Here is a 26908-nt window from a genome sequence, read left to right on the forward strand (position 1 = left end):
ATGAGCCATGGAGAGGAAGGAAAAGCCTTTGCTGAATGAGCCATTGACGCGCCTGACGGTGCCATTTGGCCTCACAGTCGGATGGAAGCAGACTCATTGTGGAAAAAAGCTCTGGTTTAGATTATTTACGAGATTAGCAGCAGCAGCATACACACACGCACACACACACACACACACACACACACACACACACACACACACGGACGGACGGACATGGCTGGTTTAACCAAGTGGGCTGACGCAAGCTTGGTCACATTTGCAATGTGTCATTGGTGGTGCTGTGCTGTTGTGGAACAGAGCGTGCTTGACTGGGTCAGCGTTAGCAGGACCCCGGAGCCTGACTGATTCTGCTTTAGCGCTGAGGAACAGCCTGCTGTACACTACACTGGCACGGGCCCAGTCCAGCTGGAGTCCAGCCAATCAGGAGAGGAGGAGGAGGAGGAGGAGGAGAGCGAGATTAAGAGCCACCCTCTCCAAAACACACCCACCCTTCTCCCACTCACTAACACCCACGCAGGGTTAGGAAGTGGGAGCAGCAGTGCGCACACACACACATACACACACACACACCTCATGGTGAGATCCTGCCCACCAAGGGGGCAAGGTGACCCCTTAGCCGCGTTTCTCCTGGAAGATTCAATCTTCCAATCTCGCACCTCCACATGGGAGAGGGGGGAGAGGCCAAGCCCTGGTCCAGACCGGCCCCCATTAAACATGAATCACTGTCTGCCTGAGCTGCAGCGAACGCGGCGCCCTTGCAGCATCCCACACAGGAGCCGACGCACCCACTAACCTCTCACGTAGCGCCAGCGTGACTTCCTGTCACTATCTGACAGCCAATTAGGAAAATGCAGCCACTTTTACCAGCCGCCTCCTCCCCACGGCAACAGGAGCGTGCACAATTAAAGCGCCGCGCCTTGTCATCTCAAGAGAAAGTTCCAGGTGTAGTTCAGGCGAGCAGCTCAAAGCTACAAAGCTACTAAGCAACTTGAGCGTTTTATTCATTCACTAGTCTGCTCTTGCTCTGAGCCACAAAGCTCTTCCCCATGTACATGTATGACCGTGTGACTGACACATGACTGAAAGAGCACCCATGACAGGAGTGTGTAATCAACTTTTCTCTAATTGAACAATCTGACTACTGCACCCTCGCTTCTGGAGAAATGAGTTCTATAAATCGGCCTGCTGCTGAGGCCATTTCATGGTACTTGCACTGTGATACATGAGTCTTACTGGCTTAAGAGCTTGTGACTCAAGGCTTAACATTTGGTCCAAGAGGCCCAGACCACAGTTAAGCCATGCTGGCTCCAGGGCATGTCCTCTCTTGTGAATGGACTGCCCTTGTGTCTCTGCGTCCATGTACAGTCGGGTGTGTTTGTGCGTGTGTGTGTTCATATCAGGCTGGGTCACGCTTCTCAGCAAAGGAGCACCTGCCTCTCATATGTGCTTCCAGTTTGTAGACTTCTCTTCAGTTTAACACCATCCAATGACACATTCGTTGATAGAGAAGCTGACAAACATGGATGCAAACAGATTCAGGACTTTTTAGGAACATGTTGGACAAGATGAATAAAATAGGCAAGAAGAAATTACTGGATCTGATGCTGAAAGCATCTGATGCTCAATGTTGGTGGATTTTTGGTGTGGCTTTTATTGTCATTTATTGTGCTTAATGTTCAATGTGACTCAATTGAATACAAAACAAATTTGCCTCCGGGCAACAAAGGTTTCGCTTCATTCATTCATTCATTCATTCATTCATTCATTCATTCATTCATTCATTCATTCATTCATTCATTCATTCACCTCCACCTCCACCGTCACCAGCATGCTGAGCCTGGTAGGGGCTCCTACTCCACTCATGATTAGCTAACTTGATTTGCTGTTTGGTGTCAGATTGTTGATTGGCAAATGCAGAGCAAAATGAGGGCTTTTCTGTAGTCTTGACAACATCATTTTCTGCTCTGCAAATATCAGCCCCATGTATTACCATTATAATAAACAGTGACAGGAGCTTGTGGCTGCATAGGGTGCTGCTCCTGCACAGTTGAACACTCTAGAGGAAGGTGCTAACAATGTCATGGCTTTGACTCCCAATGCATCATTAGCCCTTTTGGATATCAGCATCAGACTGAATAAACAATAGATGTAGCCGAAATGCATTAGTGAGCTTGAGCAAAATTACCAATTCAAATGGCACTGTATTAGACCTAATTAAGTTAATACAAAATCCATGCAACAACAAAATACATTTTCTTGATGTGCTCTTACTACAACAAACAACCACAAATCTAGTCAAGAGAGACACGTCTCATGTTAATGAAGACCACAGCAATGGCAATGAGCAAAATATAAAAAGATTCTGTAGACTGGCCTGCCGGAATGATCTCCGAATTAGAATGGACATGAGCAGCAGCAATTAGAAGTAGGATCAATATTTTTCCCAAGTTAAAAAAAGATGCTTGTGAAAAACATGCCTGCTACTGATAAATGGAGTTGTAGGTTAGCTGCTCTTCTAGACAGTGGCAAAATCTTGCAAGAACAGTGGCTAGATATCTTAGTAGCATGTTTGTAATGGATGGACTGAAACCTGCACCTGACTACTGTGTGGTCTTGTTGCGAGCATCCCCTCCATAGGGCTCTGAAGCACTGCTGTTGAACACTGTAGTCATGTGAAGCCCGGCAAATGAGCAGCAGCTGAGGATTGACTGGAGTCATATGACTAGTCAACTAGTTCATTAGTCTCTGCGCCCCCCCAGCCCCGTACAGGATGATGACTCCTGAGAAAACAAATAAGTACGTGTACAAACAGTACTGATGCGTCATCACATGACCAACTCCACCACGTACACTATGGAGTCTTGGAGAAGTTGTGTCCAGGGAGGCCCAGTGAAGGGCTCTGGTGGGCGCTGGGACAGTGGTCAAGACACTAGGCTCAGTATTCCAGGCTCTAGCCTCCCTCCACACTGGATCCAGACGCTTCCTTTTGGAGGCCCTCATCTACAGTCTGGTCACATGGCCGAGCAACAGCCATTGATACATTAACATCTCTCTGCACATATACACACATGTAACACACACACACACACACACACACACACACACACACACAAGTGCAGCAAGTGGGAGTGTTCGTCAGAAGCATGCATAAAAGATGCTGCGGCGTGTCTGTGCATGCCAGATGAGGAAGAGAAAGCTGGATCTGTACGCTGTTACCACGGCGAACTGAAGAGGGGAAGGGTGTGTGTGTGTGTGTGTGTGTGTGTGTGTGTGTGTGTGTGTGTGTGTGTGTGTGTGTGTGTGTGACAGAAGGGGATGAATGTTGAAAGAAAGGTGGGATGTGAGGGAGAGTCGGCGAGCGAGACTGAGAGAGAGAGAGAGGAGAGAGAGAATGAGCTGGATGTGACTGCACTTGAGGCCCTCTGCTGATTTTCATGCCTGGGTTTTGAAATAATAATGAAGACAGCCTTCTATCACATGGAGCCTCTTCCTGGCCAATCACGGACCTCTGATGCTAGGACTGCCCCTCTACCTCTCTCTCTCTCTCCCGCTATCTCTCTCTTTCTCTTTTGCTTTTTCTCTTTCTCTCTGGCACTTAAGATCTCATCTATTATTCAGTGAGCTAAATAAAGAGTCAGTGTTGTGATGAAGTGGATCTCAGAAGCGCTGTCTTTTGCCTTCTCCTTCTCTCTTTCTCTCTGGCATTACGGTTAGAGGGGCCTGAATGTGACCCACCCCGGCGCTCCAGGAGCCAGCGCCTCCTCCTCATCTCACAGCCCAGGGAAGTGTGTCGGCAGCCTGGACTCACAGCCTGCGCGAGTGGGCTGGTGCAAATTTGTGTGGAGGGAATAGAGGATTTGGCAGGGAGAGATAGAGAAAGCAATAGAGTGAGAATTAGAAAGAGAGAGAGAGAGAGAGAGAGAGGGAGAGAGAGGGAGAGAGAGAAAGTAAGCAAAAGAGAAAAGGGAGCGACAGAAATAGATGAAAGAGAAAATGTGTACTATCCAAGGAAGCAAATGTTTCTTGAGCCTTTGCAAACAGGCGACTAGAAAGAGGAGAGAAATGCATGAACAGATGCACAGAAACACACGTGCACACACATACAGACACAGACACAGACACACACTCTCCCCCTCTCAGACTCAGACACACATACACACTTTCCCCTTTCAGACACAAACACACACAGACAAACATGAACAGAAACACACGTTCACACACTCTCCCCCTCTGACACAGACCGACACACACACACACACACACACACACACACACACACACACACAGAGTTAAGCATGAACAGAAACACACGTTCACACACTCTCCCCCTCTCAGACACACACTCATACGTACACACACAGAGAGAGACACACAAGTGTTTTTTTATGGGCTGCATGTCGGGCCCGGTTTCTCACTCCGCCCCCGTGAGAGTGTGAGTGCACAGCATGCAGGGCTCACTCAGACTCGTTAATATGCATACAAATCTGTCTTCAGCAGCTTCGGACGCCTCATCATTGCCCCCCACCCCCCCCCCCACCACACACACACACACACACACACACACACACACACAAACAGACACACACACACAGACACACACAAACATACACACACTGCATGGCCCAATCCATCAAGTACATGTACCATTCCAAAATCACTGACAATAAACAACAAAACCAGCTCCTCTCTCAGGTGTGTAAACTCTGGATGAGGTGATGGGGGTTGGGGATGGTGTGTGGGGGCGAGCGCAGGTGCAAGTCTATTTCCATGTTTATTCGGAGCATTTAAAGCAGTAGGCAGTGGGCGGCTTTCTTTTTGCTAAATGGGAAGGCAAAGGCTCATCTCCATTTTCAATTCATTTTCCATCCGCCCGCATGCGTGCGCGCAGGGACGTAAACAAACAGCAGTGCCTGCTGCTTCACAAGCGGCTTCACAAGTCTCCGGTGAAAGGCCAATTAGACAGCAGATAAATAAACACAACACAGGTCGAGCAGCGGCGAGCAACACGAGGGTGTGAACATCCCAACCACTAGAGCCAGTGTCTATCAGGGGGATGGAGCTTACGCAGTGGACTCTCTGTGCGTGTGTGTGTGTGTGGTGACTGACTGTATGTGAGAAGACAGCTCTGATGTTTGACAGAGAGCCAGCCGTGTGTGTGTGTGTGTGTGTGTGTGTGTGTCTGTGTGTGTGTTAAAGGCTGCTAACAGCAGCGGGGTGGGCGGCTGAGCCTCTCGTGTTCCTGAGAAGGATGAGTGAAGGCCAGCTGTGATGAGCACAGCCCACACATCACACACACACACACACACACACACACACACACACACACCTCTGCTATACACCCACTTATAATCAAGTTGATATAAATGAGTCCACAGGCTGAGATGTGACTTCCTGAATTTGAAAAAAACAACCAATGCAATTCTATTACACACACATTCTGTACTTCCCGTAAATAAGTTTAATGAAAGGAAATGCATTATAATATTTCACATAAGATACAAACATATCCTACACATATATTATAAAGACACAGCTGTGTGCCATCATCATTGCCCAGTCAACTTCTTTAAAAAAAAAACATCTCTTATTATTTATTTTATTATTTGTTAAATGTGTTTGTTGTCAGTCTTGTAGCCTTTATGTCTTGGTGTCACAGGTACGCTGGCAATTACACCACTCCGTCCGGCATCTTTTGTCTTGTGGATCATTTGTTATTTTGTACATTTCGTTGTGTATGTCTTGGTGTCACAGGCACGCTGGTGACTATGCCGCTGTGTGTGTGTGTGTGACACACACACACACACACACACACACCTGCATTAATAAAGTATAGGAAGCACCAAGTATAGCAAGCCAGCTAAGTTGAGCTCCTGTTGAATAATGCGCATGGCGTGGCTCTCCATGAGCTAACTGAGAGTGAGGCGCTAAAGCAGTGGGGTGGAGACAAAGACGCACTGGCTGGTGATGGCTGCCTGCTCCCAGATATGAAGACTGATGAGCTGCTCAGACCTGGGCAGCTCTGGTTTAATGACGCAGAGGCTAAATAGCTCACCAGTGAACTCAGGGGAACTACTGTACCCATCAACAGGCCTAGTCTATCCTAATTTACTTGGAATGAAACGCAATAGCACTGTACATTTGTAGCAAACCTGTGTGTGAAGTTGCCTTCTCAACCAGTCATATGATTTGTGTGAACTATTCAATAACATCACATATGAAGCTTACAATCCAAATCCAGAACCCAGCTAACTTGCATGATGCCACACGTGCGGTGTGTGACATGAGAGGGCAGCACGAGGCCCTGGCTGGATGCTATTTCAGGGCTGGCCAAGCAGCAGCACCCAGGGCACACGCCCGCATGTTCCACACACAATGCATAATTGATGAACTTGCATGTGCTGCTTTGATTAGCATGCATCGGTATGGATTCCACAGATGACTGCTGTTGTGAGGACATGGAAAACTGCTTTGGGAGAACACACATGCACGCACGCACGCACGCACGCACGCACGCACGCACGCACGCACGCACGCACGCACGCACGCACGCACGCACGCACGCACGCACGCACGCACACACACACACACACACTTCGCTTTGGAGAACATAGCAACACAAAACCTGAGTCTGCTAAGTTCCTAAGCTGCCCCTATGCAAGAAAGACCAGCAGAGACAGATCCAAAAAAAAGTCTCAACTCGACATAGTGCATCTTCTGAAAAGCTCACACGCTCACAGAAAGCGATCCTCTCCCAGCAGCCCACACCCTACATCTGAATCTGAGCTCCACAGCGAGGGTATGTTTCCAATCAATAGCCATCCAGCAGGGGAGGAGGAGCAGCGGAGGGAAGCACGGGAGAGGGGGAGAGGAAGGAGGACGAGAAAGAAGAAGAGAGTGAGCAAGGGAGAGAGAGAGAGACTATAAGAAAGAGAAAGAGAAAGAAAAAGAGAGAGAGAGAGAAGGAGAGAGAGAGAGAGAGGGGGAGAGAGAAGACGGGGCCCTTGGCACTCTCCTGGTCTCCAGGCGGCCGGGCAGGCAGGCGAGCCGAGGCCAGGAGCAGCTCTCAGCGCCATCTGTTTCCTGCACAACTCTACCCTGTGAGAGAGAGGGGGGGGGGGGGGTAAAGCCTGGCTCTCTACCCCCTCCACCACCCTCGCCTCTTGCCACCCTGTCCAGAGCCTGGGCCAGTCTCACACCACCCGCACCTCCGTCAGCCCACAGCCCACAGGCCCGGCTGGAGCTCGGCCGGCCCACACCACAACACGGGACTTAAGTGGAGGGGAGCGGAGAGGACAAGAGAGTCCGGCTCAGAGGCTGGGTTCACTGGAGAAGCTCAGTCCTGTGTTGACTTGACCAGAGGAAAAGCACAGAGACAAGAGAGAGGGAGGAGTGTAGAGAAGAAGAGAGTATAGAGCATCAGAGAGACGCTCCACATGAGCAACTCTCTGATCTGGAGGAGAGAGAGAGACACAGAGAAAGGAAATGCAAGAGAGATGAAAGAGAATGAGAGAGGTGGAGTGGACGGAGCAGAGCAGAGCAGAGCAGACAGCAGGACCTTGCTGGGCACTGAGAGGACAACACTACGTTTGGTACACACAGCCAGCTCCACCACGCAGTGGACACCAGTGTTGCTCTTCACCAGGGGTCTGCTGCTGGCCCACTTGCCAATCTGAATGACTGAATTTCACCATGTGTCCTACAGACTGAGGCTCCAGTCCAAGCACAACTGGCCCCTGCCAGATATGTAATACCGCTATGAGCTGCCGAACACATTCAACATGGTACAGAACACTGGTGGAGTGAGAGGGACAGAGCGATGCGGGAGTAGGTAGCACTGGGATCTTACTAGAGGGAATGTGGTTGAGTCCAGTCTTCAGGAGCTCCAGTGGTTGCTCTTTGTGTGGAAGCCCATCTGCAGGAGAGAGAGAGAGAGAGAACTGGTTAAAATGGAGTACAACAATGACGGAAGGCAGGAAACAAACACCTTTCTATAGGTCTTCAGCACCTCAGGAAAGAGCACAATCTACTATCTTTGTTCGCTCCAAGGAATCTATCCCACCCCATATACAGGGACAAAACCCGATGATTATGCCCCAGCGTTGGCAGACTGCCATGTACCTGGGCACAGAGTGGGAGGCATGTTCTGTACATACTCTATACAGTGTGTTGCAGGCCTGAGGTGCAGCTGTGTGCTTACTCTACTCAGGGCTGCGGGCACAAGGCTCATGATTGGCTCAGGGCATAGGTACTGGGAGAAGCACAGGAAACCAGGAGAACACCAAGAGTTCACCAGTGACTAAGAGAGAGAGAGAGAGAGAGAGAGAGAGAGAGAGAGAGAGAGAGAGAGAGAGAGAGAGAGAGAGAGAGGCTGTAGAATACTACCCTCTGTAGATGAGGTAGCCAGGAACACATGCACAAGGTGCAACATGGCACACGGCACACTGCAACAGTGACAGATTTGGCACAAAACAAAACATTTAAGAGGACGTACTACAAAAGCACAGAAGTCAGACATAAACACACACACAATCAGCAGACACACACACACACACACACACACACAGATGTAGCCATAACTGTGGTAGATCAAAAACAAAAGCAGAAACCACTAAAGGAAACACACACCAGCCTTGCACCACCACAATCAGTATTAGTGAGCGATTTGATCTCAGGTTTCCCTGAGCGAACACAAATGGTCGGCATGGCACCACGCATATCAGGTAGCACGGCTAGTTAGGGAGCCGCTACTGACACAGTGACCCACGCGCTGCTCTCTTCCATATGGCTGAGATCCAGTCCCCTACAGTCAAACCCTCTCAACAGGTACAAGGAAAGAGACAGAGACAGAGAGAGGGAGGGAAGGAGGGATAGAGAGAGGACGAACAAGAAAGAGAGAGGGAAGGTGGAGGCACTGACAGCTTCCATCCGCAGACCTGAAAGCCTAAGTTCACTGTTTCCACTTCATTATCCATCCCAGAAATGCCCTTCACCAGCGGGCGGGTGCAGAGCGGGCGGGTGCGGCAGGCCGCCGCCAAACACACACTCCTCCCAGCCAGCCAGCCAGCCAGCCAGCCAGCGCTAGCGACAGCTTTGGCAAGCGCCAGTGGAACAGTTAGCAGTGATCAAGGCTAGCAGAAAACACAAACACAGACAGGAACACACACAGACACACACACACACACACACACACACACACACACACACACACACACACACAGCCTTTCAGCTAGCATGAGAGTTTGCTTGAGTTTTGGGAGAAAAGTTTACAGGCTCCTACAGGGCTTCATTAGTCCCGTTAGCATGGGGAGGCGAGAGGGAGCTCGGAGGAGGAGAGGCTGGATGAGGGGAGACAAGGAGGTGACAGGCAGGAGGCCTCTCTCTCTCTCCTCCGCGTCTCCTTCTCCCTGACGCTCGCAATTAGTTTCCCAACCTGCCACAACAGGGCTCCACAACAACAATCAGCACTCTGGCCCCACTGCCTGCCTCCGCTCATCAGCGCCGCAGTCTACTGCAGTGTGTGCACGCGTGTCTGCATTAGAATCGCCCTCTGCAAACAGACAGTGTCGTGTTGTGAGAACACAATTGCGTGCCCACAGTGAGGGGCAATCACACTGGCAAAGCGACGGCTCCATCCTGCCTGGCAGAGCTCCGACGGCGTGTGGCGCGTGGCGTGTGTGTCGGATGTGTTTGCAGCGGTGCGGAGCGGAGCGGCACAGGAGCAGGGAGGGTGAGGGCTGTAATGGCTCTGGCTGTGGCCTCCACAGAAGCTGTGCTATTATTACATGGGAGAAAGAGAGAGCGTGAGTGTGAATATGTGTGTGTGTGTGTGTGTGTGTGTGTGTGTGTGTGTGTGTGCTTGTGTGTGGTGAGAGAGAGAGAGAGAGAGAGAGAGTGTGAGTGTGTGTGAGAGAGAGAGTGTGTGTGTACGTGTGAGAGTGAGAGTGAGAGTGAGAGAGAGAGAGATGGTGAACCAAACTGAAGATGAGGCAAGGAAGGAGGACAGGAGGCACATGCTCCTGCACATGCAGCGTGACAAAGCTAAACTTAGAGGGGCCCTGGGGGACTGGACACACACACACACACACACACACACACACACACAGAGAAAAAACACTACAAACAAACGTATGAACCCATACATAAGGGGCTTGCCCAGGAATACACACATGCACATGTGTAGTGAAGCGGAGCAGTGCGCTAGCTAGCCTGTGTGCTCAGAAAGAGGTAGAGGCGCTAATCCCTCCTCACTCAGGTCTCTCTCCCATCACACCACCACCCACGCCTCCCTTCTCCAACCCTCACATCCCATACTCCCACCACCCACCCCTCCCTTCTCCAACCCTCACATCCCATACTCCCTCCACCCACCCCTCCACCCACGCCCAACCTGTGTGCCTCTCATCACATCTGGTGAGGGCCAGAACACCGGATCCTAACAGCAGCCCTCAACAGCTCAGCTGATAAGACTGCTCCATTTGAAGATAAGCATACTAGAGATCCTGGCATGCTACTGACAAACACACACACTTACTGCATTGGGAATGACCATAAACACACACACACACACACACACACACACACACACACACACACACACACACACACACACACACACACACACACACACACACACACACACACACACACACACACACACACACACACACACACACACACACACACACACACACACACACACACAGAGAATGAACCCTTCCCATGGTATTCTCCGCCAAGCAGCTGGAGTATTCAGCATCACCCTGGTAAGACCCCCAGGGGCACTTTGAAGACATTTTTAATGTGTATGCTGAAACAGCCACGCCAGTAATACATATCAGAATCTGAATAAGACACTCAAGAGGTGAGGGGGAATGAGAAAAACATAGCACGCACACACACACACACGTGAGCAGGAGGAGTGTGTGGAGGGGGGTGGGGGTAGCAGCAGCAGACAGGCAAGGGGGGCGTGTGTGGGTGGGGGTGGGGGTGGGTGCTGGTGTTTTTCTGGGTTCCGCGGCACTATTTTCAGCATCCCAGACTGAGGCCATGATTAATACATGATGGAGCACAGGGGAATGAAGCATTCAAAGCTGCCCCTCCCAGCCCCCTACACACACACACACACACACACACACACACACACACACACACACACACGCATATACATGCACGCATACACATATACACGCCTGCGCACACATACAGGCGCACGGCGCACACACACACACACACACACAGAACCATACACTCACACGTGCGCTCACTGGAATCCCCTCCAACCGGGGGCTTCCAGGAAGCACACAAGCTTGCCCTGTGCTCTGCAGCACTGAGCTGGCAAACCGAGAGGAAAAAAACAAAGTGATAAAAACAAAGGCAGAGAAAAAAGAAGAGAATGGGGAGAATACTAAAGACGAAACAACAGAGAGAGGAGAGCGAAAAAAAGATGGGGAGAGTGCACAACAGAGCACGAGAGAGAGAGGGAGAGGGAGAGAGAGAGAGGGAGGGAGAGAGAGAGAGAGATGAAGAGCAAAAGCAGGTTGGGGGTTAGCGGAGGAGAAGGATGAGAGGGAGGAGGAGGAGGAGGAGGAGGGGGCTGCTTCTTGTGCATCCGCGGCACGTTCGGCGAGCACATCTCTGGCGGCGCACTGCACAGCGGCAATCTATTTTTGGAAACCTCCTTGGACCAGACGGCCCCCGATGCCTGCGCCGTAATGGCATTTTAATTAGCCCGCCGAACACCAGCATCCAGCCAGCAGCACTAAACAGCACCCACAGCCACACGAGAGAGACAGGAGGAGAGGAGGAGAGAGGACAGAGGAGGAGAGGAGAGGAGAGGAGGAGAGATGAGACCGAAGAGGAGAGAGGGGAGGACAGAAGATGAGAGAAGAAAGCAGAGGAGGTGGAGAAAGAGGATGAGGAGGGAGGACAGAGAGAGGAGGGGAGGGGAGAAAAGATAGAGAGCGATAAAACAGAGAGGAGGGACGAGAGTTGAGTAGAGGAGGAAGAAGAGTGTTAAGCAGAGGAGGAGAAACAGACGAGAAGAGAGAGGGGGAAAAGGACAGATGAGGAGAGAGATGTGGGAACAAAAGAACCATTAAACCACCGTGATGACATTTCCAAAACTCCACCATTACACAGTGCATTTAATTGGAGGCGATAATGGAGCGTTTGAGAGGAGATGGAGACAGAAAAGGTAAGGGAGAGAAAAACAGAGAAAAAATATTCTTACGAGAGGAGAGGAGAGGAGAGGAGAGGAGAAGAGGAGAGGAGAAAAGAGGAGAGGAGGAGATAAAGGAGAGATTGGACTCCCCTCCACCCATCTGCTGCTCCATACACACTGCTGGTCGCAGGCAGACAGGCAGGCAGACTGGGCCGCCCCCTCCTCCTGAGACACATATGCCAGTCTCCCCCTCACACACACCCCCAACACTCCCTCAGGGGGTGTGTGTACACACACACACACACACACACACACACACACACACACACACACACACACACACACACACTTATATCAATACAAAGAAATATCAGCGCACTGTACGTGGGTCAATGATGTGACATTGCACTTAGTTAGGTGGTGCAACCAGGTAAAATACTAATACTAATATTTAAACCAAGACATAGGAGATGAAAGTGATCAAATGTGTTGTACCTAATTAAACAGTATACTTTTTAGTTAGTAAAGCATATATTCAAATTTTAAATGTAAAAAAAGATGTTGGAAAACTAAACTACCCACCCCCTATGAAGGGTCAAAGTAACAATAATTAAATATAAAGTAAATTACAAAGTAAAATGTCATGTAAGTCATATCACCAAGTATCAAATTTAAATATATCAACGATTATTAAATGTAATCTAATTTAAAGTTTAAATCAATGTCATTTGAATTTTGAATTACATTACACTTTAAATCAATTGAATAAGAAGTTGAATTAATTTGAAGTCATACATTACATTTACATTTCCCTGTTGTTCTCATTTTGAATGAGACTTAAAATTTCAGCCTCATGCAATTCCGTGCGCCACCATTTAATTCGAACGCCTTTACTTCAAACTTTGGACTTACTGTCACCTGTCAATCATGCTATGTCCCCCGCCCCCGCCCATCCACTGAATCTGAGTCGATTTTTATCAGGTCTTTAGGAAGACTCACTCACTTAGGGCGAAATTATCACCACGTTGTAGCCTACACTGTACACCGAGGTGGGAGTAACAAAAAAAACAAATCAATGGCGGTGGCTCCGGGGGTCGTAACTGGAAATATTAAATGTGAATAAAGGTTTATTGACCACTTTTAATGGCTTATTTTGATACGGTTTATTGTTTATATGCTAAACAAATGTGTTCAGGACACACTATCATTGAAGGTTAGCTTGTTAGCTTGTTGACCCATTATAACCAATTGAAAACACATAGCAAGCTAGGCGACTAGATAGTTAGCACGCTGATATGAACTGTGGTGTTTCTGTAGATTATGAATTGTTGTCAACATGAAAACATTCAAACGGATTTTTGTGTGTATGCCACTTGAACATACTTGGGCTAAATAAACCCCTGAATGTAATCTGAAGCACTGGACTGTCTAGCTAACTGAACACTAAGCTAACCTGTTGACCACTGAGCCGAAACGCTAGGTGTGTGACAACTGGACAACACCCCCTGGGTGAAATTTTAGCAGGCGTATTTCGCGCAAAGACAGTAGAAGATCTCGCATGGTGACATGCTCTGTGAAAACCCAGCGTCAGACGAAGGACGCAGGCTCTAGTGATGGTGATGAAGTGGGGGAAACCCTATGGCTCTGGGGGAAACTATTACTAAAGAACTGATAAATCGACTCAGATTCAGTGGATGGGCGGGGGGCGGGGGACATAGCATGATTGACAGGCTGACAGGTGACAGTACAACCTTGAAGTACCAAAGTCTGAAGTAAACATAGACAGTAAAAGATAGGAAGTAAAGGCGTTCGAATTAAATGGTGGCGCACGGAATCGCATGAGGCTGAAATTTTAAGTCTTATTCAAAATGAGAACAACAGGCAAATGTAAATGTGATGTATGACTTCAAATTAATTCAACTTCTTATTCAATTGATTTAAAGTTTAATGTAATTCAAAATTCAAATGACATTGATTTAAACTTTAAATTAGATTACATATAATCGTTGATATATTTAAATTTGGTACTTGGTGATATGACTTACATGACATTTTACTTTGTAATTTACTTTAAATTTAATTATTGTTACTTTAACCCTTCATAACCCCCTACAATAAAGTATTAATACGCTACTTTTAATACCAAGGTCAACTACAAAATAGTAATGCGTTCAGCACTTCATACACACCAAAAAAAAAAATAAAAGTTTTTGGTTGTGCCACCTGGCATTTTTTGGGTGGTTAAATTGCAAATACAGTCTAAAAATGAATGAAAGCCCTGGTGAACATTGTGAGGCCATTTAGACTGGTCTAGCTGGAAGACACAGTCTTCCAATTTAAAAAAGAAAAAAACAATTCTGTCCATTTTTACAGATTATTTTAAAAACACAAGCCTAATTTGTCAATGACCTACATGCTCGTGCACAGGTATACTGTATATATACACACACACACACACACACACACACTCAAGTGAACTCTTAATGGCTGTATAGTACATGTGCTCCCACTGACAGCAAGCTCTCGTTCAATCACCCAGACATGCGGTAAACAGACACACACATCAACACACTCCAGTGGCGGTGGTAGTGTTGTGACAGGCAGGCTGGTCTGTGGGCTGTGTGTGTGTGTGTGTGTGTGTGTGTGTGTGTTTACAGCGAGGGCCACTCATGCGGCTGCTCTACTCTGCTCTTGCGTGACAACACTCTCTGGGAGACCATGATTTGTTAATCAAAAATGATTGGGCCTGGTCATCACATGGACATGCCTGTGTGTGTGTGTGTGTGTGTGTGTGTGTGTGTGTGTATGTGTGTGTCTGTGTCTGTGTGTGTGTTTGTGTGTGTGTGTGTGTGTCTCTCTCTGTCACTCAAAAAGAAGAAGGGGAAAAAAATACAAAACATCCACAGATTTTTAACAATTTCAGAAAAGCATTTGGCTTGCACTAGGTGTTACTGCATGAGACGCAATAAAAAAAAAAAAAAATGTGCTGGAGAGAGAATGTGTCTGTGGGTGACTGTATACAGTCAGTGTGTGTTTACACCAGGCTTGTATATTAATGTGTGTACTCGTGCGTCAATGTATTTGTGTGTGTGTGTGTGTGTGTGTGTGTGTGATGGAGAGAGAGAGCGTGAGTGAGTATTGAGATGTGAGGAGTCCAGACGGCCAGGCGGTGGCAGATGGCAGAAAGATGACACCAGGGCCTGATGGGCTGGAGCAGGAGAGGCCCGTCTGTCTGTGTGTCAGGAGCCGGGTTACCGCCGCCCCCCCTCCTCGCCCGCTCCGCTCTGCGTCCAGCACCGTCCTGCCCCACGCACGCCCGCACGCACGCCCGCCCGCACGCCGGACCCGCTCCAGATCGCACTACGGAGCGCCGTCCTGCTACAGACGGACCCGCTCCAGATCGCGCTGCGGAGCAGACCAACTACATGTGGAGCCGCTCCAAAACGCTCTATGGATCAGTGTTGTGCACACACATTGTGCTGCGTGGGATGTGGGCTGTGATGAGCATCACGGCGTAGCAACAGCCCTCACCCAGATCAGACGCTTCACCAACATGCAGAATAAACCAATGACAATGGGGCCAACGCTGAGACTAGAGAGAGAGAGAGAGAGAGAGAGAGAGAGAGGGTGTGAGTAGAGGGGCCAGACGGCACAGAGGGCAGTACTGCTATTAGTCCAGCAGAGAGCTGAGAGGGGAGGGGGCGTCAGTGCTGGGAAGTGCAGAGGAAGTGAAGGTCGGGGGCCGGGGCCAGAGCTGTGGGACCATGGGGTAGACAGCCTTGAGTGGAGGAACCACGGCACACAATCAGCACTCCTGTCTCGTGGGCAAGAAGTCAGGTGAGAGAGAATAAGAGGGGTGTGTGTGTGTGTGTGTGTGTGGTGGTGGTGGGGGGGGGGGGTATCTGGCCTCGCATCGACCCAGAGGCAGTGAGCTTGAGAGTTGATTTGAAGACGATGCAGAGGCAGCTCCTAGTGAGGCACAGAGGCACAGGCCGAGTGAGGGGCACCTGGGGCAGCAGAGATGGGGATGGGGGGTGGGGGGGTGGCGTGTGGTATTTAGAGGGCACTGGCCTCGGAGTCCTGCTTTCATTACAGCCGCAAAGCTGCCTCAACCTTTGACCTCTACACACACACACACACACACACAACCCAATCACCAAGCAACCAAGCAGGCTTAAGAGCTTTGCCCTCCAGTAGCCTCCCACAATGCCTGCATGGCTCACCTCTGCACCAACACAGAGAGACACACACACACACACACACACACACGGCAGAGATAGAGCAGTGCTTTATATGGCAATACCAATAAACCAATGTGCTTCTGTTTGTATGCATAAATTCACCTCATATACATGAGACACATTTCTCTTCTGACTGTAAAGCACCTCCTTGCATTGCCATTGTCCACCGCACTACAGTCAATTGGATATGCAGTGAGATAAGAAATGAAATTTAAATTAAAGAGGTGGGTGTGTGTGTGGGGGGGGTGACTGACAGACAGACAGACAGAGAGCGAGAGCGAGAGCGAAAGAGAAAGAAAGAGAGAGAGTGGGGCAGCCACGCTTGTGTTTTCATAGAGCAGTAAAAATAGCCCTCTAGCCTTGGGATGCGAGGCACTGAACCATAACAAAGCCCATCACAACATGTTTACAGTGCAGAAGAGGCTTTGAAGGCAGCGAGAGCGGAGCAAGAGAGGGAGAGACTACAGGCGGCCAGGAGAGCTAAAGGGAGAGGCCGCATCAGCTCCAGGAAGATGGGCTCTGGGAGCGGCTGTCTGTGGACAAGAGCTGCACCCTAAAGGGGACTGCAGGATGGAGACCACTCAAGCTTGGGGCTCCTGGGTTGGCTGGATTAGTGCAGTGGAAAGGACACTACAGAAATGCTGCGATTCAAACCGCTTCACCTAACTTCAGCCAACCTAACACACACACACACACACACACACAAAGGGAGAGGAGGCAGACTGACGACTACGCAGCCCAGGGGGCCTCATTTTGCCAGTGACCAGTGACACACCAACCACAGATTTCAGCAGACTTTATTAGCAGACGCTAAATCAATGGCCAGCCAGGGGCTGCTGCGGGAGACCAGGCATGGCACACTGGGCCAATCAGACGAGGGCGAGGACTCATCCAGGCCCACCTGCGCCGCGGGGGTTGCAGAGCAGCACTGCAGCAGAGACAGCGGGAGAGCTCCAGGGCCAGAGTGTAGGGGACACACAGCCATATTAAGGTCAGCATTCAGCATAGAGGAGGAGGAGGAGGAGGAGGAGGCTGAAACAGCCCGCCCTAAAAATAGCAGCTGCAGGCTGCTGGTGACAGGTCTCTTTGAGGTCACCTTGCCCCGGTTGCCTGGGAGGTGATGGACACTGCGAGGAGGCACAGCAGTCTCTCTCGCTCTACCTCTTTCTTCTCTCTCTCAACCTTTTTCTTCTCTCTCTCTCTTCACGTGGACCAAATACAATGAGGCAGAGCCTGGCCAGGGTGAGGGAGAGGGAGAGGGAGAGGGAGAGAATGAGAGGGATGGAGGTGGGCGAAGAGAGTTAATAAGAGGTAAGGCAAGTGAAAGGCATTGAGGACAGAGAAGGAGAACGAGAGAACGAAAGAAAGAAAGAAAGAAAGAGCAAGAGAGAGAGACCGAGAAAGAGAAAGAGAGATAGAGAGAAAAAGCGAATAGAGAGAGTGTATACCCAAAACAAAGGCGGTAGGGAGAGGGACGGTGCACTGAGAGAGCCAGGAGCGAGCAGCTGGAGTGTTCTGACTGAGACGGAGGGAGCGAGATGTCCACGTCCATCAGCGGCCGCATTAGCTGCGGAGACGCGCTTTTCACGATGACCGCCAGCCACCCCGCTAATGGGCAGTAAGAGACTGTGGCTGCCGCTACCGGACCTCTCGCTCCTCTCAGAGCGCATTATGTCCAAACCCATCTCCAGCTGCTGCACTCTCCTACCAAAACATGTAGATTAAAACACCGACAGATGAAAAAAGAAAAACAAAAAAAAAACTTGTATCGATTTACCTTCGCGGCTCATAGCCGCTCTGACGGTAAACTGTGCAAATGGAGCGTTCATTACGAGGCACTTTTAAGACTACACGATGCCCCTCTCAGAACAAATGCACTCTTTGAGGCCGATGGAGATGGATGGGCCTGCCATGGGCCCATCGATAGATAGATAGGGGCACCGGCGCTCAAGAGCCTGCCTGAGAGCGCGCGCCATACAGACCTGGGCCCACACCAATGAGATGCCGCAGTGCCCGGTGCCAATGGTGACTGTGGGCACACTGCGTGGCGCATGGAGCCTGTGTGTGCCAAGTGGCCAATGATTGTGTGTGTGTGTGTGTATGAGATGAGGGGATATGCACTGGCAGGAAATAAGGTGTAGAGAGAGGGAGGTGTCTGAGGGGATAGAGAGTCCTGCCAGCAGTCCTCACTCCTTCTGATAATGACAATGACACACACACACACACACACACACACACACACACACACACACACACACACACACACACACACACACACACACACACACACACACACACACACACACACACACACACACACACACACACACACACACACACACACACACGTCCTGGCAACAGACGTCTCCTCCAGCCTACCTCCATTTACACCTGCTGCCCCCCTCGGCTCCCCCCTCCTGTCTCGCCACCAGAGCTGCAAGACAGTGCAAGACACAACCAGCCTGCCATCCCCCAGACAGCACCAGAACACACACACACAGACACACACACACAGACACACACACACACACACACACACACACACACGTCATCCTCAGACTCAGTCTCATTGCACTCTCCATTAAGCTGCTTTCAAAAGCCATCTGAAGCACCACAAATGAGCCCCGCCACAAAGGTCTCCATTTCTCAGCTGGAACTCTGCTGCAGTCCACTGAAGCCTCCATGAGCACTATCCACGGGTCAGCCTCTCCAACAGGAGGCTCTGCACACTGACCAGTGCACCCCTCTCTGTAGACCTGCTTGGACTCCTGGAGTCTTCTGGGGTGCTGGTGGTGCTAGTGAGTGATGTGTGGATACTGGAGGATGTACTGTAGGTGCTGTTGGTCTCCCGCCCCCCTACTGCAGTGTCCCTCTCACGGGCCTGTTTGCCCAGACGCTCTCCCAGCAGCTCCATCACAGCACTATTAGAGCAGGCCTCCGCCATGGCCATGCGCAGATGAGAGATGGGTATGACCAGTAGGGGAATGACCACCCCCACTCCACCCGGGGAGAGCAGGAGCAGGACACACACACACACACACACACACACACACACACACACACACACACACACACACACACACACACACACACACACACACACACACACACACACACACACACACACACACACACACACACACACACACACACACACACACACACACACACACACACACACACACACACACACACACACACACACACACACACACACACACACACACACACACACACACACACGCACAAGCCCCTGCCCCAGAGAGGCCTATAGCTGTCAGGGCAGTAAGCAGACACCAGCCATTTCCAGCAGCCCAACAGATGGGGGGACGAGGGGGAAACGGATCCCCCAGAAACACAAGAAGGCCTTGTGGAAAAAAAGGGAGAGGAAAAAAAGGAAAAGAGGAGAGGAGAGCTTTAAGGTCCCCTAGGGATGGACCACTATGGCCCGCAAATGACCAGAGGAGCACGAGCAGGAGAGAGATGTGGGGAGAGGGGGAGCAGAGAGAGGAGATGTGGGGAGAGGGAGAGAGGAGGAGATGTGGGGAGAGGGAGGGAGAGAGGAGAGAGATGTGGGGAGAGGGAGGGAGGAGGAGATGTGGGGAGAGGGGGAGTAGAGAGAGAAGATGTGGGGAGAGGGAGGGAGAGAGGAGGAGATGTGAGGAGAGGGAGAGAGGAGGAGATGTGGGGAGAGGGAGAGAGGAGGAGATGTGGGGAGAGTGAGGGAGAGAGGAGGAGATGTGGGGAGAGGGGGAGTAGAGAGAGGAGATGTGGGGAGAGGGGGAGTAGAGAGAGGAGATGTGGGGAGAGGGGGAGTAGAGAGAGAAGATGTGGGGAGAGGGAGAGAGGAGGAGATGTGAGGAGAGGGAGAGAGGAGGAGATGTGGGGAGAGGGGGAGTAGAGAGAGGAGATGTGGGGAGAGGGGGAGTAGAGAGAGGAGATGTGGGGAGAGGGAGAGGGGTCCAGGCGGTCAGGGTCTGTGCTTGGTTCAGGCATCCATCAGTCAGCTCCTGTGAGGGCCAGTGGGCCAGTTAACACGTCCACTCAGCCAGGAGGACACGGCTCGTGCTGAGACACCCCCCTGACCCTCAACAACATATGGCACCGTAACACCCACCCTCACACACACACACACACACACACACACACTTCACCCCCCTACTCACTCACACTCACTCACACACACACACACACACACACCATGTACACTTTGCCCCCCTACTCACTCACTCTTCTCACATACACACATTTCGGCCCCCTACTCACTCACACTCACTCACACACACACACACACACACACACCCCATGTACACTCTGCCCCCCTCCTCCTGACACACACATACCATGTACACTCTGCCTGCCTGCCTCCCTCCTCACACACACACGCACACACACACACACCATGTACACTCTGCGCCCCTCCTCTCTCTCTCTCTCACACACACACACGTGGCATCTCGGTGAGTGAGTGGAGGGGTCAGGGGGGTGTTGTCAGATGTGACAAATGTGAAGACAAGAGCTGACAGGCTGCCACTGGATGGAGCGAGGGACACAGAGACACAGCACTCAAACACTCATACACAGAGAGAGAGGGAGGGAGGGAGGGAGGGATGTTACACATGTTAAATGGCCATCTTACAGAGCAGCCATTAAGGGCACAGTAGGAGGCATTAGCGGCACGGCCGGCCGCCCGCTGGCCCGCCCCTCTGCTGTGACGGGGAGTGATCTCTGCTGAGAGCCACGCGCTCCTCTCCACACAACACAGCCACCACAAGGGCCCGGCTCCACTCCTCCTCTGCCTTATCATCATCGACAGCAGCGGCACTGTGTTAAAAGTGCTCTGTGTCTCTCTATGTGTGTGTGTGTGTGTGTGTCCATGTTCTTTAGTGGGTGTGCTGTGCTGCTGATAACTCAGGCCATCATGGATGTGCTGTTGGACGCTTGATCTCTCGGTGCTCCTCGTGAGTGGTAAGTGCGCTCTGATTGGTGATTGTGACCCAAATGAGGCTCATTCAAATCGACGGGCGGCTGATGGAAAAGGAGTCCAAACAGCCCGGACAAATCCCACGCCTGTTGGGCAGAATCAGAGGCAAGGGCTCAGTGCAAGCTCTTACTGATAACTCTTCCCATTCACAGCACCACACGACAACAGCTCATCACATCAATAGCTATGTATGAGTACACAAAAGGATTTGAAGTGTGTAGAGCAATCTCACAGGCTGTGTGTGTGTGTGTGTGTGTGTGTGTGTGTGTGTGTGTGTGTGAATGAGCATTAGGCTGCAGGGAGTAGTGATGTGTGATGGAGTTAAGAGCTAGACACCACTAGAGGGCCTCTACTCTGTGAAGCCTGGAGAAAGGGGCTCAACCTGTAGACAGGAAGTGACCACCTCTGGTACTGAGAGAACCAAGCACAACTCACACATGTGTACACACACACACACACACTTTAGTTGCTCCCCCTGTAGTAAGCTGCCTGAGTGTAAGTAGTGAGCATTTCAGTTCCTCTGAGAATCAGACACACTAGCTCCATCAGTACACAGTCACAAGGGCACAGGCTCAGAGAACACTCCCGCACGCTCAGTATTCCAGTAACACTTCATGGAATTCTGAGCACAGCATAATACAGTCAGGCGACATCTGTGTCCAGCCATATTTACAGAACAGCTCATTAAAGATGAAAACAAGTTTTACATATGCTTTCCCGGTCAAGAGTAAGTCGGGATTAGGGTTATGGACAAAAAATAGCTTATATGCAAACAATCCAAAGAAGCGAGTCTTAGTGGTGAGAGCGTACTCCAGAATTAGGACGCAGCCTTTCGGGGTCCGTCCAGGAAGAAGGAAGTACCATGCAAAATTGCATCATTGAGATGAGGGCAAACATCACAAATGTAATAAACAAATATACGTTCATTTACTAGTTTGTTTGGTGCAGCTATGAATGGTAATCAGTGATGTGGTAGAGTGCGTACGTGTGTGTGTGTGTGTGTGTGTGTGTGTGTGTGTGTGTGTGTGACGCTCGCCTCGTGACAGGCAGTAATAAGGCCTCGTCCTGTTTATCTCCGTCTTCCCATTAGGATGTAAACACTGCGTCAGCGGTCTCCCTTCAAAGGGCCTGCCGACTGGCCATCAGTGCTGTCAATCAGCCAAAGCAGGGAGGGTTCTCCCTAGGAACTGCTTTGTTTTCCTTGTGACAGCAGACACACATCTGCTCTCCCCCCACACACATATACACACACACACACACACACACTCCTCAACCCCCCAAGCCCCAGCAGTCCTCTGGCCGGTTGGTGTCCTAGGAGACAGTGATGACAGCGCTCCTCCACACTAACAGCAGTGCCCGCTGGGATACGTCCTGCCATCGAGCGGCGCTTACGCTCGCCTCCGCCGGGACCGCGCAACACGCCCCATAAACACGCCCGCAGAGACAGCGCCGTCGGGAGGGGAGGGAAGGGAAGGAGATGGAGAGATGGAACCGTGTGTGTGTGTGTGTGTGTTTACGTGTGTGGTGGTGGTAGATATACTTGAGGGCCTAATGAAATCAGTTACATGCACCCATGTCCCCTCCCACGCCAGCTGGGGGAGCGCAGGATAAACAAACAGAGGGGGCCTTTGTCTGGCTAAGTCCCCACTAATCGCACGGCTCTCCTCCTCCTCTAATGACCGCGCACTGCACATTCACCTGATGGGAGCCGGGGGGGCAGAGGGATCACACAGAGGGCAACCCACTCAGAGTTAAGGTATGTGGAGGCTTCATGTGTGGTCACGCAGCGCACACACACACTCACGCAGAGCCAAGCGCAGGGAGGGAGGGAGGGAGGAGGAAGATGTAGTGCTTTTCCTGGAACCCTGAGTCATGGGGAGGGAGCCGGCTGGTCATGGCCTGAGTGGAGAACTGTGTGTGTGTGTGTGTGTGTGTGTGTGTGTGTGTGTGTGTGTTGGTCACAAGAGACATACCTCCTGCTGTTCCAGGTGTCTTAAGTCCCTTTCCCACATGAGCGAGACATCCGGATGTCAAACGGATATCAAACGGGTGGCTGTATGTGGGAACGCAAAACTCGGGTATTTTCTTACCCGGAACTCACCCTACTAGCCCCCTACTACTACTTCTAGATGTTACCCGGGTGCGCTTAGGTGGGAACGCAGCCGGCACAGTTCTGGGTAGAGATGGGGGGCGTACCGATGACGTATAGAGATGCGCCCTTGCAGCCTGCTTGCAGCCTGCTTGCAGCCCGAGGCAGAAAGTACAAATTGCCATGGTAACGATAAACATTGCCCTACGAGTATGAACACAGACGAGAACACCGGAGTACAGAAAACAGTGACATTTTGTTGTGTACGTACAATAAAACTTTAAACTGCAATCACGTTGTTGTGTTTGTTGCGGGACAGGCAGGATTATCCTTGCAAACGTGAATAGCTTGAAGTGTTGTCGATTAGCTTGCAACTAGCTGTTAGTGGTTAGCAATTAACAGCTAATAGTTAACGTCGCTGTTATTTAGCATTGTTGCTTTTTGTAGGAGTTGGGAAGGAGCCTCAGACCTCTGTGTGCTGTTTATATTTTCCAGGTGTGTCATTATTTTCTATTAATTTGTTATGTTGGATGTTTATACCAGAGAGGGTTGAAGTAGAGCTTTGTTTATAGCCTGTGGTCCTGGCGTTAGCTATTTTTTCCTCTATGCTAGCTCCCGCTGACTAGCGAGCTAACTACTTCTGTTGTTTCATGATGTTTTGGATCTGATGTAAGTTCGTATCATCCAGGCAACACAGCACAACAACGCATTTATTTAGCGTCATCTCCCTCCCCCTGCAAGTGCTGACATTGCCCCACCCCTCGCGGCTATTACTCGGGTCTAGTGTGAACAGAATTACCCGTATCTCACTCGGACATAAAGCTCATGTGGGAAACGTCCGTGTCGTGCCTCACCCGGGTAAATATGTCCGGGTAACTTCTAGAAGTTATGTGGGAAAGGGACTTTAATGTAGAGTCAGTGGCTCAGGTATGCACTGACTAATGGACCAGTTTCTCATAGTCATCCTTAAGTGTGTGTGTGTGTGTGTGTGTGTGTGTGTGTGTGTGTGTACGCCAGTGTGCTTGTGTGTAAAGACAAAAGGGAGTAGAGGAGAACATAATGACAGGAGCTCCAATCTGCAGTTCAAGTGGAATCTGCTGAATAAGGCCTGATAGCTGGAGGCATCAGGACAGGCAGGAGGAGAGGGAGAGGGAGAGGGAGAGGGTGAACTGTAGGAACGCGTGGGAAACAGAGCAACAACAGGAAAACTAGTGGCCTCCTTACTGGCCTGCACTCAAACTCAGAGAGGTGTTGCTGAAATGGCTCACACCAGTAACAGACACTCAAACTGCTTGAAGTTGAGTTTAGTTTACTTTGTTTGCTTTATCTATGCAGGGAAAAGTGCAAAACACTAACAGTTAGATACAAACATAATACACAAAGGATATTAACAAAAAACAGACAAAACCAGAAGTGAAACTGAAGAAAAGGGGAGCTGTAACAACTACTGTATTCAACAAACAAGTAGACATGCACATGAACAAAACAGGCAAAGGCTAAGAAAACAAAACATACAACTTGTCTCCTAATCAGGCCAGGCGGACGATCCTCCGTCCTGAAGCCAGGGAGTGGTCTGCCTGAGCAGAGCCTACTGAGGAGCCCAGCTGGGCCTGACCTATAGGTGCACAGCCTCAGCAAGGCTCAACTAGGGAGGCTGTGGACTTTTGTTGTTTTGTTGCTGTTCAGAGGACAAACCGAGAGAGAGAGAGAGAGAGAGAGAGAGAGAGAGCGAGCGAGCGCGAGAGAGAGAGCGCTAGAGAGAGAGAGCAAGACAGGTGCACACAGGCAGAAGAGAACACAGAGAGGAGGACCACCGAACCCCGCTGCTCGCCGACAAAGCCCCAAGCTGCAGACACCCTGCACCAGCAGCTAAAAATAGGCGTCCTCACCTCTCAAATCTCTCACCTACCCCTATTTCACAACAGACTGCAGCGGAAGCCAGCTGCTCAGTAAACACAGAAACAAGGCTGGGTGGGACACTCTAAGGCAGCCAGATCTCTCCCTCTCTCCCTCTCTCCCCGTGGTCCTAGTCTTTCCTCTGGGCCAGGGCGCACCCAGTCCTCAGTGCACACACACAGAGTGGCGCCTCTCCCCCCACAGGTGTGTTTGCTGGCGCTGCCAACCACTCAGCAGCTGGAGGGGCAGACCAGAGAGGGGATGTCTGTCATTGCCTGTGACAGCCAATGGCCCCTGAGCGCACACCACACACACCCACCCCTCCTGTTGGCGCTTTCTGCCCGTCTGTCCACAGCTTCATATCCTGCGTGTGCTGATGCTGATATGTCAGCAGCCAACTCTAAACCCTGCGCTCTAATTGGACAGAATCATCACTCAGTCCACACACACACACTGTTCCTGCTTGGCCTTTCTGTTGGCCCCACGGCCATCCGTGTGGGGGGAAATGACAGTGATGTGTAACATCGCCTCCTCTCCCTCAGTGTGAGCTGCCCACTGCCCACTGTGCCCAGTGGGGACGCACACACGCACACGCACACACACACACACACACACACAGATCTGCACTCAGGTCAGCCCAGCACCAGGTGCAGCACCATTTCATGTGGCCCCTTCAGGACGCTGCTGCTGGAGAAATCAATCCGGCTCCGTGTTATCAGTGGGCGGGTACACCTCTCTCTTTGTGCTGTGCGTCTGTCTGCCTGTCTGAGGTCTGAGTGTGTGTGTGTGTGTGTGTGTGTGTGTGTGTGTGTGTGTGTGTGTGTGTATATGAGTGTGCGTGTGTGTGTGTGTGTGTGTGTGTGTGTTGGATGGATGACTCACAGGCTTCAGGCATCAACCTTCCCCTTTACACATACTCAAGGCACGCAAGCAAAAAATGCACACTCACCCTCTCTCTCCCTCTCTCCCTCTCTCCCTCTCTCTCCCTCTCCCTCTCTCCGGTTCACAGTGGCAGAGAGCTGGCACATAGCAGCCTTTCTGCATGACTTAATCTTTGGAGACTGAGTTGCATTTGATAACGCACGCAGCACACACATCTAACACACAACAGCTCAAGGCCCTCGGATCACCCCTAGACATCTATATCATAGTGGTTATGCAACAGGATGCCATGTAAGGGCAATGGTGAAAAGGCACTGCATCAATACAATAATACGGAGGGTTAGAGGGAGGCAGAGCAGATCTCAAAAAACCTGTCTGGATAGAACTAGCTTTCAGAGCGCTCACAGAGAGGAGTTCTAGCTTTTAAAAAGGCTGATGTTCCTCAAGCCCCACCAGCCAATCTGTGCATCACTGTCAGGCTGCGGGTTTGCAGACTTAATCTTCCATTTAGTGAAATCATCCATGCCTCCATCTCCACTTTGGTCTGTTCTGCTCAGACTCAAGATCGCATCGGCCATTTCGTGGTTGCTGCCAGTCTTCTGCCATCTCGAGGGAGACGGAACACCATCTGCTCTTCAAATAGTGAGGGCAGTCAA

The 26908-nt window shown here is 50.7% G+C and overlaps 1 protein-coding gene across 1 annotated transcript in view; it reads right to left on the bottom strand.

Moving 5' to 3' along the window:
• Nucleotides 1-26908, bottom strand: part of hdac4 (histone deacetylase 4) — a 148869-nt gene that overhangs the window by 82042 nt on the left and 39919 nt on the right. The window contains exon 3 of the mRNA XM_062533760.1: nucleotides 7847-7912. Coding sequence (XP_062389744.1) covers nucleotides 7847-7912 — 66 coding nt within the window. The remainder of the gene's footprint in view (nucleotides 1-7846; nucleotides 7913-26908) is intronic.

This window comes from Sardina pilchardus, chromosome 4, assembly GCF_963854185.1.
Source record: "Sardina pilchardus chromosome 4, fSarPil1.1, whole genome shotgun sequence".
Lineage (NCBI taxonomy): Eukaryota > Metazoa > Chordata > Actinopteri > Clupeiformes > Clupeidae > Sardina > Sardina pilchardus.